At 35.9% G+C, this 18,224-nt stretch overlaps 2 protein-coding genes across 2 annotated transcripts in view; one reads left to right on the top strand and one right to left on the bottom strand.

Annotated features, from left to right (window-relative positions):
- Window positions 1–18,224, top strand: part of LOC129738993 (carbonic anhydrase-related protein 10) — a 318,155-nt gene that overhangs the window by 80,647 nt on the left and 219,284 nt on the right. The gene's annotated exons all lie outside the window — the stretch shown is intronic.
- Window positions 1–18,224, bottom strand: part of LOC129760812 (uncharacterized) — a 76,547-nt gene that overhangs the window by 55,664 nt on the left and 2,659 nt on the right. The window contains exon 6 of the mRNA XM_055758482.1: window positions 17,410–18,209. Within this exon, the coding sequence (XP_055614457.1) occupies window positions 17,410–18,209 (800 nt within the window). The remainder of the gene's footprint in view (window positions 1–17,409; window positions 18,210–18,224) is intronic.

Here is an 18,224-nt window from a genome sequence, read left to right as displayed (position 1 = left end):
TGACACGGTTTTCGGTACCTAAAAGGGTAAGTCCTTGGTGTGGATCGCAGATTTGACAGGATTTTAAATCGAAAATTTGTTAAGCAGAAAAAATGCGTCAAAAGGCAATCACATAGATTATGTTTTGTTTTGTTTTATATTTTGGAACCTCGAATGTTGTCAATCAACAATTAGTCTCTAAAGTTTTGAAACACAAAGCAAATGTTTAAACTTCCATTATGACGTTGTTGAAAAACATTTTTATTTTTGAATTATTAAAAGACTTTTTTAACCCATCTTATCCATACCTTTTTTTAAATAAACATACAACTCTTTAATTGGATAGTTGTTTAATTGTTTTAATTGTTTTTATTTTCAATAATATTACTTATTTACCCACTTTTGAAAATTTTGCAAATGCGAACAAATCAGATTTTTCCCATGTAGGTAAATCAAAGCTCGTTTGTTTTTAAATGTTTTAAATTCAACAGGGAAGTGAAACCAATACTTTTGGAAACTTGATATTCTTCTTAACACATCAGTAGTTTTCTAAACTTCTTTTAAACATAAAAATGAAAATTTCAATTGATCATGCGGAAATATATTTAGTCTAGATAAAGTCCAAACAAAATCTTTCTACATCAAGGTAGCTGATCGAGACCGAACTTTCTTAAAAATGTTCATTCAAGTTCGGCCAACAACGGGAAATTTGGAATAATTTATTTACAGCTATATAATTTTAAAATATAGAATGAAATCATGGAATATGAGGATTTTTTGTATTTGTATTTTTCGTACTTTTTCGGATGTAGTTTTGCAGATTTCTAACATTTTTATGTTTCGAGTTAAATTTGGATAGATTTTTTTGAAATTAAAAAAAAGCATATTTTGAAGCTACATAGCTCTGTTATTTTTCAACGGAAATCATGAAATAGCGCATTGAAATTTAATCAGCTTATCAAATAAAATATTTAAAAAAAGTAATGATCATTGACTTGGAAAATTTAAAAAAAGCTCCAAATAATGTCTGAAAGTACCGTCATCGCATCACCGAATATTTTAAAAATCAAACCATTGTATAGCCCAATCTAAGACGCAACTTTCATCTGGAGACAACAAAGTAAGCCAATAGCTATTACCGTATGGTAAGAAAAAAAATCACGCATCTTTGTGAAGCAGTCTATTTAAATTGGCCATCAGATTTAAAATCAAGAAAATCGAGTGAAACCTGTTCTTCTGTCAATGGAATCGCTTGACAGACCTTGACACACTAGCCTACTGTCAGAATGAGACTTCCGCTGGATCATTTCCAACATCGTGGTCCATGTGTATAGACGAATAGTCCTGTGCCATCAGAAAACGGTTACAATATAAAACCACTCGTATATTTAATGCTCTGCGATCGAATCGAAAGTTCCAGTGCGACTGTTTGAACTTGATTAAACGAGAACGAAACATCAATCGCACATCTTTACAAGCGAATCACACGTCGAGTGACGGAACACTCCGAAAGGCGATCCACGTAGAGCATGAACGGAGGGGCATGATCTGGAGGATCAGGATGAAAATTTGGTAAACCCCAATCGTTCTAATGTTTCTCAAATGTGCACATAACACATGGGTCGAAGCTAATTGGAAAGTCGATCAAAGTCCCGAGAGGATCACACGACAAGGTTGTCATTGATATCTGCAGTAATATAAAACTGCAATAATAATACAAATCAATTTAAGGCACAAGAGGATTCAGATTCTAATGCTCCCAAAAGTCTTCGAGAAACACAGAGCGATGAAGGTTTTCTGAGGTTGCCCTTACAACAAAACGGACTAGAGACTAAGGCATGAAGGCAACAATAAATTCCAATAAGAATTTGGAATAAGAAATCCAGTAGGAGGAAGGAAACAGCCAAGCCCTCATCAGAGGGCTTTTGGTGTAGGTTGAAAAAGTCATCAGGTGCAAGATATTGGTGCGCCGCAACTCAACCATTCTCCGCATCCAAGCTGGTATATTCATCTGTGAATTGAAGAAGTGTGTGTCCAATAATCTACCCGGAGCGAATTGTAGCTCAGTTTGAATCGAGAGCAGGAGTAGTTGCGCGAATTACACCATCGTGGCGGACGTGAATGCCGATTTGCAGTGTGGCGCCGTGAGCGAAATTCATTATCGCGTCCGAAAACAGCTAGTTCCACCGCCGTCTGGTCGTGTCCATCGAGGCAGAAAGGATTAAGTGAATTTATTCATCATCGGGGGAAACAGACCGAAGAAAGGATCTTGCATGTGATCCGCCAGTGTGTGCATGTGAAGCTATAATAGTTGGTAACCTCTTTCGAAGGAGAGCTGAGCAAGCCGTTCTCTCGCCGTGTGGTGGAATTTTGTACACAGCTTAGTGGTGTTCGTGTAGTGAAATTTAAGTCCCAGCTCGTGCACTAAGACAACATTGTGATCCCGTTTTGGTGTTTTGTTTTGATTAGTCCTTCTTCATCGCAGTCAAGAAGGATCGAATCAGAGGTCATCGCCCTTAGTGGGCAATATGAATCAGCTGTTAAGCATGCCGCATGAGTGAGCTGATAGTTTGGAGAAGCAGTGTTGTATCGCATCCGGGTACAAATCTGTCGACGAACTGCAGTAGGCTAAGGTAAACTAGTTTTAGGCACATAGTATATACAATTAAGCAGTTTTGATTATAGAATGACAGATTTGCACATGATAATGAATTTAATTATGCTTGTTCATTCATTCCATAATACATAAATAATTATGCGACTCTGAATGATTTATATTGAAAACACTTGTCTTACTCAATAAACGAGTAGCTCTGTCGACACATTGGTCGACACGATACTATTGATACTATTGAGATTCATTGATTTATGGTCAGCACACATCGAACCTTAGAATCGTTCATAGAGAATCCATAACATTTTTTAATGCCGCTTGAGGCTTTCAAAATAGTTGTCAAAGATCGATATCAAGATTTAGTCAATTCGTCTTGAGCGTTGTGAATTAATCTAGAATCGGAACCCTTACGTTTTCTGGCTTCAACGGGCATACTAAATAGAGAGACGGTAACATAGCTCCGTTAATAGTTATTAAAGAAATAATGACAATAATTCTCTTTTTATGCATCGAAAACAAACAATCGTCTAAAAACTGCACTCACATAAGAAGGTAGTGCGTGCTTCTAACAACATGGGAACAAGAATACTTATAAAAGCAGGTAAAAATCCTATTTTTTCGTGCTTCGTAGAGTGGTTGTAGCAAAACTGACTTCAAGTTTCAACAAATAATTAAGTAGTAGAACTTTGGTGTCTTCAGATGAAAGTTGCAACATAAATTATGCTATACAATGGTTTTATTTGCAGAATATTCGGCGATGCTGATGGTACTTTTAGACATGATTTTAAGCTTATTTACAATTTTTCATGATAAAGGTCATTACTTAAAACCTTTTAAATTATTTTTTTGAAATGCTGTTGAAATTTTGATGCATTTCGAAAAATAACAGAGTTTTGTAGCTTTGAAATATGGTTTTAATTTATTTACAAAAAAAATCGAACCAAATCTAACTGGAAAAATAAAAATTTCTGAAATCTGAAAAAACATGTGTTTCAAAGTGATTCAATTTTTGAGAGAGATTTGCCTTGCTTATCAAAATGTGAAACCAAGTTTTAAATCGAATAAAATCAAGCTTTTTTTAAACCAAATTCAATTTAAACGCCTATATGTTCAATTTCTTTCCAAATATAAAAAAATCAATACACTAGAAAGCATAAACAAATAATGCAACAATACGAGCTTGCTGAAAAAAAAAATGGCAAAACAAAGATAGAAACAATGTCCATTATAAGCATTCATTCGGGAGCATCATTCCAATCAGCATCTTTTCGCGCTTCGTCCGCTCTCTTGCAATGAAAACGTCTAGGTTGTTATTTGAAATTGATGATTTTTTACTCCGCCAATGTTTGCCCCGGAGCGAAACTGCAATCGGTAAGTGTAGGCCAGCTATGTAGAGGTCCTGGTGCTGCTGATGGTGCAACTACATGAACGAAAACGAGCAAACGCCAGTAGGATGTTTTCGGCAAGCTTCAAAAATGAAACGGGAAGCTGTAAATTTTCATGATTTTATGGGAATGAGAAATACCTAGCATCGAAGAGTAGACTGGTCCCGGAGGCGATAGTAAAAGCTTTTAAAATTCCTAGAAAACTTCGAGAGGTAAACAAACGGGGTATCGTGAGGAGGTTAACCGGGAAACTGGTAATTTGAAATTTCAACCGGGTACTGAGCAATGAATGTTTGAAAACTGACTGATCATTAATCATACCCGAAGCAAAACTATCGGAGTGTATCGGATTGATTTGCAACTTTTCGAGGTTTTCATGATAGCAAAGTTTGTTTGAAATTGGTTAGAAATCGATTTTATTGGTGTTTTAAGATTTGTATGTTTATTTTGAAATTTTAACACAATTTTAAAGCAGATTGATTTTTGACAAGTGGTCTAACTTTCTACTAAAGAACTTTTCCTAATAATGTTTAATGATGGTGTTTATCGTTTAATAAATTTAATACACAAATATGGCTATACAATTAAAATTTTTATTTGTTTATTTAACTAGTTTTAGCCAAACATTTCTAGATAATCAGGTGTAGTCTCTCTAAAGGTGTTAATTAGAGTTAAAATTCGAAGTTTTAATGATAAAAATCATATATGACCCATTCCAAGCACCCCTCAACCGAGGAACCGAATTTCTTTATCATGATTCAAAAAAAAAATTTCTCAGCGTTTAAAAGGTTATTTCTAGAGCGTCATTTTCCATCGGAAAATTTTCATTTGCCTTATTTTTAGAATTGAGTATGTTATCGTTGAAATTCAAAAGTTTTAGTATGAAATATAATCGATTTTTGAAATTATTCTTTATTTAAAACAGAACTTTGTCAAAAATCTAGCTAAGTCAAAAAAAAATTGGAAAATGATGGTAGAAACGCCATCTTCAAAGCATGTAAATAATAGTCACAGCAAGTTTACGCTCTAGCGTCGTTGATAAAGGTATCTATTTTATCGCGTTGTGACGTCACGAAAATTCTACTGCTTTTGAATGCATAATTTACTGAAATGTCACATATTGTCGAAAATTGAAGGTCTCTCCAAATTTTTTGAGAGGAATTTAATGCAATTTTTGGATTAAAAATCGGTTCAGAAGGTTGTGAGTTGCACCCGGGTAAAGAATTCGTTGTGACGTCATATTATTTTCTGGCATCATGTTCAAACAAAATAAGTTCAATGAAAAAAATGTAATGAGATTCAAAAAATCTTTAAACATGGCAAATTTAATAAATTAACTTTTTATATAAAAAAAAATCATAAGACTTTCATAAAAAATTTATTTCTTATTAAATTATTCTTTTAAAAAAAATGTTTTTATTTGTAATTTCCACCTCAAAGAATGCCACTGTCACTGTAAATGTAAAAAATCCAAATCGGACACCGTGTTCACATAAAATCTCGCATAAGAGACTTTTAACTGAATCACAAAATCAACCAAATTAAAATATGTACTAGCACAAGGCCCCATGAAAAATTTTGGCATGCAATATTATACTAAGGAAAGGGGTCGCGAAACGCACCTGAATTTTTTATGAAAATATGTGGATTTTTTTCGGCATGAACAAAAAAAAACAGTTTTTATCCAATAATTTAGGTCTTTATCAATCGATATTTTTTTAATTTGAATGCTTAAAATATGACACTATTTCATCTGGAGAATGCATTTCGATTAGAGTTATCATAAAACAGTTATTAAGCTTCAAACAAGGGTATATAAGCGTCCATCTTCTTGACCCTTCAGAAGCATTTTTTTAAACTCAATATTTTTTTACTTTATCTAAATGGGACCTTGGAATGAGTTTTTTGTCATACTTGAAGCTTCGTGAATAACAATTATGAAAACAAATCGGCCGAGAGAGACTTAAGAAATTGAGGCAAAACTGGGTTTCCATGTTCCTTTCAAACAATGTTTCTCATATTTCCATACGAATTTTATTTAACTAACTTTTTATAGATCGTAATCTTTTGAAATTATTATTTATTTCTCCAATGTTTGCAAACAAATATTCAAAAAAGATTCCGAAACACATTTCAACGCTTTTACGAATGAGTTTTTCCTTGAATTAGTTTTTTTTTTAATAAAATTCACGTGATAGCACAAATAAATTTCGAATAAAATTGGTGTAAGCAGTGCTGCGAACCTTATCTGCTTATATAGGCCTTTTAGAGTCAATGCCTTTAATATTTTTGGGAATAAAAGGATCAATTTCATCACCAAATTACATTGTTTGTAGGGTTTCAAAGCATTTTTAGTAAACTAAGCATTAATTTTAAGATTTTACTTTGATTTATTTTATGTTGCTTTGCAAAACCGTGCTTAAAAAACATGGCGCGTTGTGACGTCACGAAACTGAATCGCTCTAAAATAAATTGAAATCAAAATTTGAAAAAAAAACAGCGATTTGTTGGTTGTAATGAAACGATACTTTTCTGATATTTTCATAAAACTTTGATCGAATAGAAGAGCAGAAAAATGCGGTGTTGTGAAAAAAAAAAAACTGAAAAATGGAAAAAGTGGCGCGTTGTGACGTCACGATTCCTTTTACATATATTATAATAACTATTTGTTCAATAAAAAAAATTCTGATTTCAAATTGTAGCGAATCAAATTTTGATCCAAGAAGGTTTTTTTTTCAATGTGAGATATGAATTGTAAAACTAACATACAATATACAAAATAATTGTTTTGCAAACGTTGTGATGTCACGCTGGAATGGGTCATATTTACACAGCAAATTTTTTTTTGCTGGAAACCAGCAAAATTTTGCTGGTTTTTGTCCCGCTGACTTTCCAGCAAAATTTCCAGCAATTTAAATTGCTGGAAAAATCAGCAAACGTTAATGCTGGTTTCCAGCAATTCAAATTGCTGAAAAATCAGCAATCCAGATTGCTGGAAACCAGCTTTTTTTTCAACACAACCGGCCGTATTTAGTATCAAATTTATATTTCAATTCAAAATTAAATTGTGACTATTGGCTGTGCATATAATAAGCAATAAAAACAATTACTATTTTTCAATAAGGGATTTATTTATTTCGAGAAACACAATTTTTTACAATTTTCTAACATCGGCTCTGCAGATGCCCCATGGGGTGGCAGCTTTGTGCCAAATGTTGATCACCGCCACCTGTAAAAAAAAATTTGATTAGTATCATTTTTTTTTATTTGAGATAGGGAAAAGCCCGCGGGAGTAGAATTTATTTGAATTCGAATCCTTGCTCCCGTAGGCATAAAACCTTCTCATCATTTTATTTTTTTTTTCATGATTTTTTTTCGAATATTGTTCTACAATTCATTGGTTACAATTTGTTTTTGGATTTTGTATAAATAACAGCTTCTGATGGTGTTGGCAGCGGTGGTGGTGGCAGCGGTGATGGAAGGCGGTGGTGGAGGGCGGTGGTGGTCGGCTTGGTAGCGATGGAGGCGGAAACGATAAAAAAAATATATATGGGGGCGGGTATTAGTTGGAGTCGATTGCAGAGGTTGTAGCATGATGAGAATTTTCAGGACGGTTGCGCACCCTCAGTGAGATTTCAATCTCTATTGAGAGGGTGCGGCGGGCATCTAGTATCTTCTAGATAGTCGGCATCAGGGATTTACAGATACAGATTCAGATTATTTCTCAGATGAAATTTCAGTTTCAACTTGAATTTTGTACAGTTGTTTTCCGATTGTAAAACTGTTGGCAGAGCGTTGAATCTTTGGCTACCATAGTAAGAAAAAGTAGCTTTACCCCTTTCCGTGTTCATACGACGTGTCGTCAAGTAATTGTGTCTTCGTGTATCATATCCATGGGTTGAGAGAGGAAGTTGCAGGTTCCGGTGGGTGTGTGGATTATGGATAAAGTTTTTGATTTGAATCAGAGTTTGTAATTCTCGCAAGGCTTTTACAGGAAAAACTGAAGGCGGAGATTCTCGATACAAGTCAATCGTTGGGTATAATCTCGGTTTTCCAAATACTATCTTTAAACACCTGTTTTGTAGAGCTTGTAGAGACTTCAACCTGCTTTTACTGGCACTTCCCCATATTGCAACCATGTACTGCAGTTTCGATTGGACAAATGCATGGTATATTGATAAGCGTTGCTTTATTGGAACAACCTTTCTAATCCTCCAGAGAAGGCCGCACTTAGAACTTATCTCCCTTTTGAGATTTTCGATGTGACTTGTCCATTTAAGATCAGCATCAATGATGAGTCCAAGGTATTTGTAACTTTGAACTTTATCGATGGTTGTGGATTGAAAAACTAGATCATTACTTGGTGGCATTTGAAACGACCTCCGAGAGTTGAAAACGGTGTATTGCGTTTTGGTGAGATTAAGAGACAGCAGATTTTCAGAGAAAAATTCTTGAAGCAGTTGCAAATCTTGTTTCATTTGAATAACGACTTCTCCAGGATCATTGGTGATGTATAACAACGAAGTGTCATCTGCAAAGAGTCTTGGTTTTCCTTTTAGACCAAGCTTCGGTAAGTCATTTATGTACAACAGAAATAGTAGCGGTCCTAAGTTGCTCCCTTGTGGTACGCCGACAGTTAAAGGCAAATGCGTACTGTTGCTTCCGTTGACTACTACGTACTGTTCTCTTCTGCTCAGATAATCTTCAAATAACTTATTGGCCGTTCCTCGGATACCATAAATATGCAGTTTTTCCAGCAGCACAGAGTGGTCTATGGTATCGAAGGCCTTTTTTAGGTCCAAATAGAGAATGCCCACGTACTTTTTTGCATCCAGACCATGTAGAATTTCGTCCACTAGCTCACAAGCTGCTGTCAAGGTACTTGATCCGCTTCTAAATCCGTATTGGTGGGTATAAAAAAAAAATTTATGGAATATCTACCTGTCCAATAAAAACTCACCTTTGACTTGATGCCTGGTTGCTAGAATATAGAGCAAAATCAAAATGATTATTTTAATCCAACAAAAAATCGTAAAATAGAGTCTCACCTTGCTCCAGCGTACGAAAACAAACAGACTCAAATTTGACAACTCGATTGCTGATTTTCCAGCAAACTAGATCAATTGCTGGAATGTCCAGCAATTTGAAAACCGATAGCTGATTTTTCAGCCAAAATGACAAGACTTCAACCGAATGCTGAAAAATCCAGCAATTGGAAAACCGATTGCTGGTTTCCAGAAAAATTTTGGATTGCTGAACGTTTCCAGCAATTTTTTTTTGCTGGAAATCGAGTCAAAAATTTACTGTGTATTCTCTTTAACCTGTTATTTAAGGACAGCGGTATTTACAAACATGATGGAGGCATACAAAAACACTTTCTTATTGCACTTTCCAATCATTATGAAACCATAATAAAAGCTTAAATTTGTTTTACTTCTAAGGTTCATTTGAATAAGAAACAAAAACCAACCAACTTTTTATTTTAAGCTTCTTTACGTTCAATTTCTTAGAGCAAGTTCACTGGTGTTGGGAAAAAGTGGTAGAAATTTTGACACTTATGGCACATTTTGAAAATATTGACATGCAAAAACATTTACAAGATCTGTGGCCTTCTAATTTTTTTACAACACGTGTTGTATTTTCGCATACTGTGATGCAAAAAAAGCAATATTTCTATCACATACGGCTGAAATAGAAACAGTGTTGTAAAAAAATACAACGCCCCAAGATCTTGAAAACATTTTTCCATGGTAAAATTTTCAAAATGTCAAAATTTCTACCACTTTTTCCCAACACCAGTAAACTTGCTCTAAAAGTCAAAATATTACATCAAAAGGTATAAAAACCTTGTTTGAATTTAAAATTTTTTTGAGTTGGTTTATTCATAAAATTCTTTCTTGCTATATGTTCAAAACGTATTACCCTCAAATGCATTGATAAGATATGTTGTTTTGTCAACAATTTCGTCAAACGGCCGTAGGCGCATTTTAGCCGATAGGCCCATTTGGGAGACCTTTTCCCTACCTATTCCAATATGAATTCAAATTTTAGGTCTAGAAAAAGAGTGGGCGGGATTGAGGGTTGAATCTCCCCCAGCCCCATCAAGGATCATGTGATTTTGATAACTGATAACTGAGATGATATTAACAAAAAAATAAGATCAAAAACTTAAATAAATAGTTATTCATGCTACAAAGTGGATTTTTTCAGCACGAATCAAACATTTATCCAACTAGGTTTGCCAATTTGGATAATTTCTTCACAATTTTTTGCAAAGCTGAGAATTACCGATGAAAACCGATCAGTTTGATTAGATAAAATGGATCAATTGTTTTCCTTCGAAATCAATCAATTCGAAATTTAAAAACAAACATTTTTGTACGGAGTTGCAAACCTTTTAAAAAAAAGGATATTGGATGACTTCAGTTTGCTTTTTATCGTAATAAGTTTTGTTTAAAGAGACAACGCAAATAGACCACTGCTTTCCACAGTTTGTATCGATTTTCGATTCCGGAAAAGTATCTATTTTCCCTTCAGACATAATTTGCAAGCACCCTTTCACACTATTCAGGGAGCGCCGGGGAAACATTGTAGGAATGAGAAAAAACTATAAAAGTATCGATGCGCAGCAAATTCCGGAAATAGAAATCGTACCCGAAAATAGTATCTCTTTGCTTTAATAAAATATCCGTATCACAGCACTTTGGTTAGGTTTTAATGTAGACAAATGCTTGAGGAATTTTTGGCAAAAAACTGATCTCCTATTATCTGCTTTCTTCACAGATTTAAACTTTAAAAAATTGTTGAGTTTGTTATTCGATTTAAATTAAAAGATGCATTTAATATACTTTAGGTATTATAAGTCCTTGTTGATGAAGCTGGAAGTATGAAAAATCCTCAGGATCGTTATAAGATTGCTGCTGAATATCCTTCTTTTCATGCATCTTTAATCATTCAGTTTAAAGCCCAAGGCTTGTACCGAATCAGGAGTCAGACAAATTCTGATGCACCACCCAAATTGTCCGTTTCATTCCGAAACCCAAAACTTCAATTTGGTCAGGCGTCGCCGTCGTCGATTGTGTACGGTGGTCTCAATTCCGCTGCCAATTGGAATGATATGAACGTTTAGCAATTTTGACATTTCGAACCAGACGTTTCGGCTTGCGGGGAATTTTCCGGGGAAGTCTATTCCAATTTGTAGGCCATCGGCCAGCAAATACCGCATGATAATCGGCTTTGGCAGACTCTCATTACCACCTAACCTGGATTTCTCCCACCCCCGTCTCAGTGATCGAAATGTGTTGTGTTGTGTGTCGTCTTTCAAAACAAATAAACCTCTAGGTTCTGGTCAAGTTCGACATCGCCCTGTGGCCTTCCGGAAGCTTGATGTGCATAACGAACTAAATATCCTAGCTCCTGCTTCAAGCAGATGCGTCCAAATCATGCCAGAGTTAGTTGACCAGGAGACGATTGGAAATCGAAACATTTCCCCACCACACAACCACACACAGCACGATGAATGTGTCAGACAGACGGACATCTCCAGGGATACAGATCAAAAAGCAGTGGCCCATCCTAGAACGTAGATATGGTGGTCACAATTTACCTAACCGAAATCCGATTAAGTGTCGATTAGATTGAAACTTTTCCTTTTTGTCGCATCGGACTTCTTTTGTTATTCATTCCATCCATTCAGTCCATCATTTCGCAGTGTTTACTCATTAGCAGTTGACACTCTTTTTGAATTATTTTAACATAACAGTTCATTATAATTATACATATAGATATATCAAGGCATTGAAAAATTGCGCAAGTCCTTTAAATTTTTATTGACAGTTTGATTTATTTTCTCTTCAAACCACAAATAAAACTATTTTTAATTTGAAAATAAGGATTGAAAAAATTAAAATGTTAGAAATATTAGAACCTTCAACCACGTTCTTAGATGTAAATTGCCACACTATGAAATTGCTCTAACTTTTCAACAGTTGGGTACACACCAAACTTTCGAGGCTCCACTTAGCAAAAAACAGCTGTTACTTTCCGTTAGCAAAATTTCTTTTTTACTTCTGAGTTAGCACTTTTCCAAATTGTCATGACTTTTGCTGGATTTGAGTAAAAAACACCCATTTACTACTTATTTTAGCATTTGTAGTAGCACGGACTCAAACTATTAGCCTGTGCACAAACCGCGGTCTTGGAGTGCTGAAATTTTAGAAGGGCGACACAAGCGGGAACCTGTCAAATATTTTTTGTTTTTATTTTGCACCGGTGCGAGGGTGAAAATATTTGGAAGCTGTTACAGTTAGCTGGAATATTTAATGCCTTTTTCCGGAAGATCGATCCGGTAAAGCACAAAGAATAAACCGGCCTTTGAGCACGCATACCACAATCCGGATTCAGTCCAAAAATTCCTTGCTGGAGGTCGGTATGGAACGGATTCCCATATTTGCCAACAGTAAAAGTACATCACGGTTGAGTTATATTGATTTTATATTATTCTAAAGACATTTCATTACTTCCAGATCTTTCTGTGTATGTGATACCAGGGTGAGAGGAAACGATGCCAGCTGAAAGTCTTTCTTTAGTCTCCCCGGTGGGGCAGCAGGGCAGCAGTTTTCCTTAAAAAAAAACTGGAGACAAGGTAAGTGAATGAGTGTAAAAGTAGGTACCTGATGAACAGGCAAAAACTGTTTACAGTGCTCCGTTTGAGCTCGGAACTCGATTTTTCAGTTGCCTGCCTTCCGGAACAGTAAAACTACTGTTTGCGAGTTTTGAACTCCAATTTTCGAACGCTTCGTCATCGAGCTTCAAACTCGAATTGTTCCAGAACGCAGCAAATTGAAAATATGAGTTTCGGATTCGAACGGAGCACTGCGACAAGTTCTAACTATTCCGGGCAAGCTTTTCCTGAAGGAACAGATAGACTTTGAAAGAACTCTTATTTTGTTTTATTTTTTACAGGAATTCTTGGGAGTCGTCAATCTGGTTACTGTGTGGTTGCGCGGGCAGCTGGGCCTTGCGCTTTGATATTGATGTTTTAAGTTATCTTCCATTCAGAGACAGGTAAGTTCAAATATGCATTATTTATTGCCTTCAAAGAAACCCATATTCATTGAGCTCTCGCTAAGAATCGAGCCCATAAAAAATTGTAGTATTTGAAATTTATTAAGTATAAGTAATAGCAAAATGCCTGATTTGATGTTTTTAGAGCGACATTTTCCGAACACTTATCTTAAAGTCAATATCCTCTAAATACTAAACTAGCTTTCCTTTAAATATTCAGCTAATGATGTTTTATATTAACATTCCATTCGTACGATCCGTTTCAACTAATCGTACGGTAATACGGGTTAAACTGTTTGGTACGTTCGTAACTACTTGTGGCATCCTACTACTTGTAAACAAACAAGTAGTAGCATGCCACAAATTGTTTCTTTTAACATAAATATACTTCTGCCTCAATTCATATTTTCAATTCTTAACTCAATTTCTCTGTTATAAAATTTCAGCTAAGCTGATTGGTCCGGCCTGTAATTATTGGTTGATGGCCAAGCCATGTCACGGTTCACTACCAAGCTAATCCGGTTTACGCATTCCCGAAGGCTTTTCCTTTGATTATTTTGATGACTTTTGAGCAAATCTTCGTAAGTTTAAAATTCGTTCTAAGGGCTTTTTTAAAATTTTATTCTAACCACATTGCTTTTTTTGTAGAATGGTATCGGCCTCACTCCGAAAATCGAATGTCAGTGAAAGTGGTTTAATGGCTTCTGTCGAATGTCCTCTGTTATAACTTCCTCCCTACCATCATCGAATCTCCGGATACCATATAGTTGGCAAGAAGCTACTCCGGACTCCGGATAACACTGTCAGTTACGAGACAGTACCAATAACAAAATATACGGTGTAAAGTGTGAGTAATAAAATTTTCTTTGTTGCTGCTGTTTTTGCATACAGTTGTATTTTTTTTTTTCTTAATAAACTGAAACAATCAAATTGCAACGATCTTTTTATTTAAAAACTAAATAACGGTAACTTTGAAATTTAAAATTTACTAAAATTATAGTAATTTCTGAGGCAAACAAAAATGTTACTAAAATTTTAGCAAACAACGCATTTGTTTACTGAAAAATTAGTAAAAATTTAGTCTGGACACTTTCGGCTATTTTGCTAAAAATTTAGTAATTTTTTTTTGCTAATTTCATTGCTAACTTTTTAGCTGGTCAAATTTGAGCAAAATTTTGCTAAATTTCGGCCTCAGAAATTTTGTGTGTAGAATTCGATGAAAATTTGGGTGCATTTAATTCATAGTACATTGTTCACTTTCTGCAAGATTTAAAGTCCTTTGATCAAAACTCGCGGAAATATAGTCCAAAGAACAGCTCGTGCGTGATGAGAACACGGATCTTTCGCATCGTTCCATCGCTAAAACGTTGGGAATCGCGAATTCCACGGTGTTGCGAGTGATTAAGCAGTTGGAGGAACGATTGACCACCGATCGGAAGCCCAGGAATCTATACAAGGAGGAAAACAGAGTAAAAATCAATTTCCTTTTTCTTAAATTTTTAAATTAAATGATTTTGCTTTGTCTAGAACGATTTTTTTGAACTTGTCGTTTAATTATAAAGAGTTGCTTTTAACACATTAATTGATTGAAAAGAATAAGTTAAGGTGTCAGTAACAAATTCAATAAATTTATTTATTTGTGGGAATAAACTGAGACAACGAAACTTCCAAAACCAATATTCTTTCTTTTTTTTTCATGGAGCTTTAAGTTTATCTGTGCTTGAAGTATTCTCATATTTAAACATTTTATGTAAATAAAATTAACTTTATTTAAGGTTTTATTCTTGTTTTAAGATAATGATATTATTCAGGAACATCATCTCCCTTCTCTTCTTCCTGTGTAGAGGCCATTTGTTTGCTTGGTCCCTCAGCAGGTTCAATCGCTATACGGTTTACTGTAGGGCAGAGTCAAGCGAAGTGACCTATTTTCCGACAAATGCAACATTCGATTCCTCTTGCTCTACACTGCTGTGGGCAACAAAAATTTTTTTTCACACTGCTGGCATCCAGGAAACTTGTACCTTGCGTCTTGAAAATTGCGTTTTGTGGTTTGTATGGGATTCGGGCCCCGTCCGGTGGAATCGCCTGATTGGCGGTACTGACATAGGCCTTCAGAACACTTACCCTGGGTTGCTTCCTCCGCCGACTCGCGATGAGACTGGCCCCGAGTCGGGAGGCGAAGTGTTGCCGGTTTTCCTGGATTACCGATTGGGTTGATGTTAGCCTTGAACAGTATTGTGACACCGCACATCTTCCTCCTTCTCTCCTTTGAAAATGAAAAAAAAACTTACCTACCCAGAAAAGTTGAAGCATGTTTTATGTTATTTTCATAAAATAAAAAAAAATAGTTCGTATAATAAAACCCATTACATATTCAGTGCAACTTTTTCCAGTGTACAAAGTTTAAACTCATCGCTATTTCAATGGGAGAAAAGTAAGCAAAATGTTTTGTTTCGATTATGTTGTATTTATTTTCGTTTTAACGAACTGCTTTGAATGTAGGTTGTATAGAAAAACTATTTGTTTTCCTCGAAATTTCGACAGTTATCTAGCTCTCACTTTTTTTAGGATGAATTCTCGACAGTATCGACATAATCCTTTAGGTAAGAAGGTGTTTTTACCTGTCGTTGTGGTCGTGCGGAAGTGTTTTCGGTGGCTGAGTTTTGGCCAATGTATGTGGGTTTTTTACTCGGTGAACGCCATTCAGAAACCTTTTTTGTATGGCTAACGTGTCGCGTAATTGTGTGTCCGTCACTGCTCATAAGCTGAAGATTTCCATTCTCTTCCCGCACCACCGTGTATTTTTGTGGAAGAAATTTAGAATCACCTTTAGCGGGAGCCGTGCGCTTTATTATCACATCGTCACCTGGCTTTATTCGGCAAATTCGTGCGCCTCGCCGAGCATCTTCTAGTGCTTTTCCTTTAAGCTTAGACTGCCTGTCTTTAAGGCTGAGCAGGTTTTCATCATGAAATGTTTTCCCGTAATGCAAAAGAGGAAGGTTACGTTTTATCTTCCGACCATACATAGGGGAAGAGGGGGCATAATGCCCACGTTAAGGAGAAAGCCTTGCTTTAGAGTACATTTGAAAAGATTAACTTTAATTTTCGATTGTGTTTAGAAGTTTGGTTTATTTTTTGTCTAAATCTGATAGTTAGACTAACTGGAAGGTCAAAAAAGGCCACAAATTTAATGAAGTTTGAAGAGTATGTTGAAAATTGGATTTCAGATTCAGTAGGGGCATAATGCACATATGTGTGTACCCAATCGCGCCGCTTAACGTTTATTAAGTGTTTATTGATTCAAGTGCTTCCGAAAGTGTATGCCAGGTTAAAACACTTCTATTCCACTTCACAGATGGAAAAATGTATTGCTACGCGCAGTGCTGCCAGATATACTGAAAATCTTGTGAATAGTAATAAAATCTACATTAAATTTAGGAATTTTAAAAATATTCGTTTATATTTAAGTTATGTTTTCCAATACAACATATAAATACCTTTAAAATTGTTGTGATGAAACTGCATATAAATTTAAACAAATATGAAACATGCTTAAAGATAAACGGACATGGCGCGTTTTGCCCTGCCTAGACATGTTTATTAAAAATCGTTTAAAATAAAAGAAAAAAATATTGAATTAGGAAATTTTTCGTTTTACGATGATTTTCAAGACCAATGTTCATCATTGTAACAGATGTCAGGTAATTTTTGTTGCCGATAGATGTCGTGATTCTTTACGAAAGTCAAGGCACAAATTGCAAGGAAAATGGCATGAAAAGTATTTTTGGATTTTTGCAAAGATTTATTGCATATATGAAGCTTATTTTTCGTACAAAATGTTTCTACTGTTAATTAGAAAAGAATAACGTAAAGAAATTTTAAAATAAGTGTATATCTAGCTAGATATCGCAGTGAGGCGTTTTGCCCACACTGGGCATTATACCCCCAGTTCCCCTACATAATTTTTTCCGGAGGGAACCAGTAATGGAATGAGCCGCAGCATTGTGAGCGTTAACTGCAGCCTTCAGTGCCCCTTTGTAGTCGGACCCAGTACTGATAGCCGTGGCCATAGCTTTGTTCACCAGTTTCATGTACCCCTCAACAAGCCATTCTGCTGGGGAAACAGTGGCGTAGAAAAGGATGCATGGATGCCGCGGTCTGAGCAGTATTTTTTATACTGCTCACTGTTGAAAGGTGGGCCATTATCAGATCTGATGCACTTCGGAAATCCTTCTCGGTCAAAAATTGTATCCAGTACACGCCGTGCATGCTCGAAACTTGTGGAAGAGACAGGTGCTGCTATGACAAATCTGAATATAAAACTCATGTAAGTAAAAACTACTGTTAAAGCAAATCTTAACAAACCTTGATCTGTAGTCGACCACTACCAAAATAGAAATACCGCTAAGCTTTCCATAAGGACCATTGAAATCGATTGCAATGGTGTCCCAAACCGCTTTGGGCGCGAATTTCCTCTTCATGGGGGTCGGTCTTTCCGGTCTGCCATTGGTGGCACATTCCTGGCAAGATTCAATCCAGTTTTGAACATCTTGATTCATACTAGGCCACCAGACACGTTCCCTCAGAATGCTTTTCATCTTTGCTATCATGGGATGGTCACTATGAGCTACGTCTAACGCCTTTTGTTGAAGTTGTTTAGGAATAACTACGCAACCATTCCTCACTAACATATTATCTTCGACTGACAACTCAGCAGCCACTCGTTGGAATTGAATCAAATCCTTTGCCCAGATGTTAGTTTCTAAAGCATCGATTACTTTTTGTAAAATATCATTTTCCTTTGTTGCCGTACGTATTTCAGATTCTGTTAGGAAACCAGAAACTTTGGACTCTAGAGTAGCTATTTCCCATGGGCTGTGTTGTTCGTCAAAAGGCTCATCATGTCTCGTGTACAAGCGGGATGACGGGTCGGCAATATTGTCATTGCCGCGAATGTACTCCACATCGTAATTATATGGACTTAATCGAAGTGCCCATCCATCGGCTCTTGTCAGTGCTCGCTTTGAGTTCTCCCGGGATCTATTCAGAATGAAAGTTACTCCTTGAGCATCAGTGCGAAGCGTAACGTGGCGCCCTAGCAAAAAGAAGGAAAAATGTTCGACGGCCCACACTGTAGCAAGTGCCTCGCGCTGATTCTGGGCGTACTTTTTTCGGTTTCG

The sequence above is a fragment of the Uranotaenia lowii genome, chromosome 1 (genome assembly GCF_029784155.1).
Source record: "Uranotaenia lowii strain MFRU-FL chromosome 1, ASM2978415v1, whole genome shotgun sequence".
Taxonomy (NCBI): Eukaryota; Metazoa; Arthropoda; class Insecta; order Diptera; family Culicidae; genus Uranotaenia; species Uranotaenia lowii.
The sequence above is the reverse complement of the archived record's forward strand: the minus strand, read 5'-3'. Positions and strand labels throughout refer to the sequence as shown.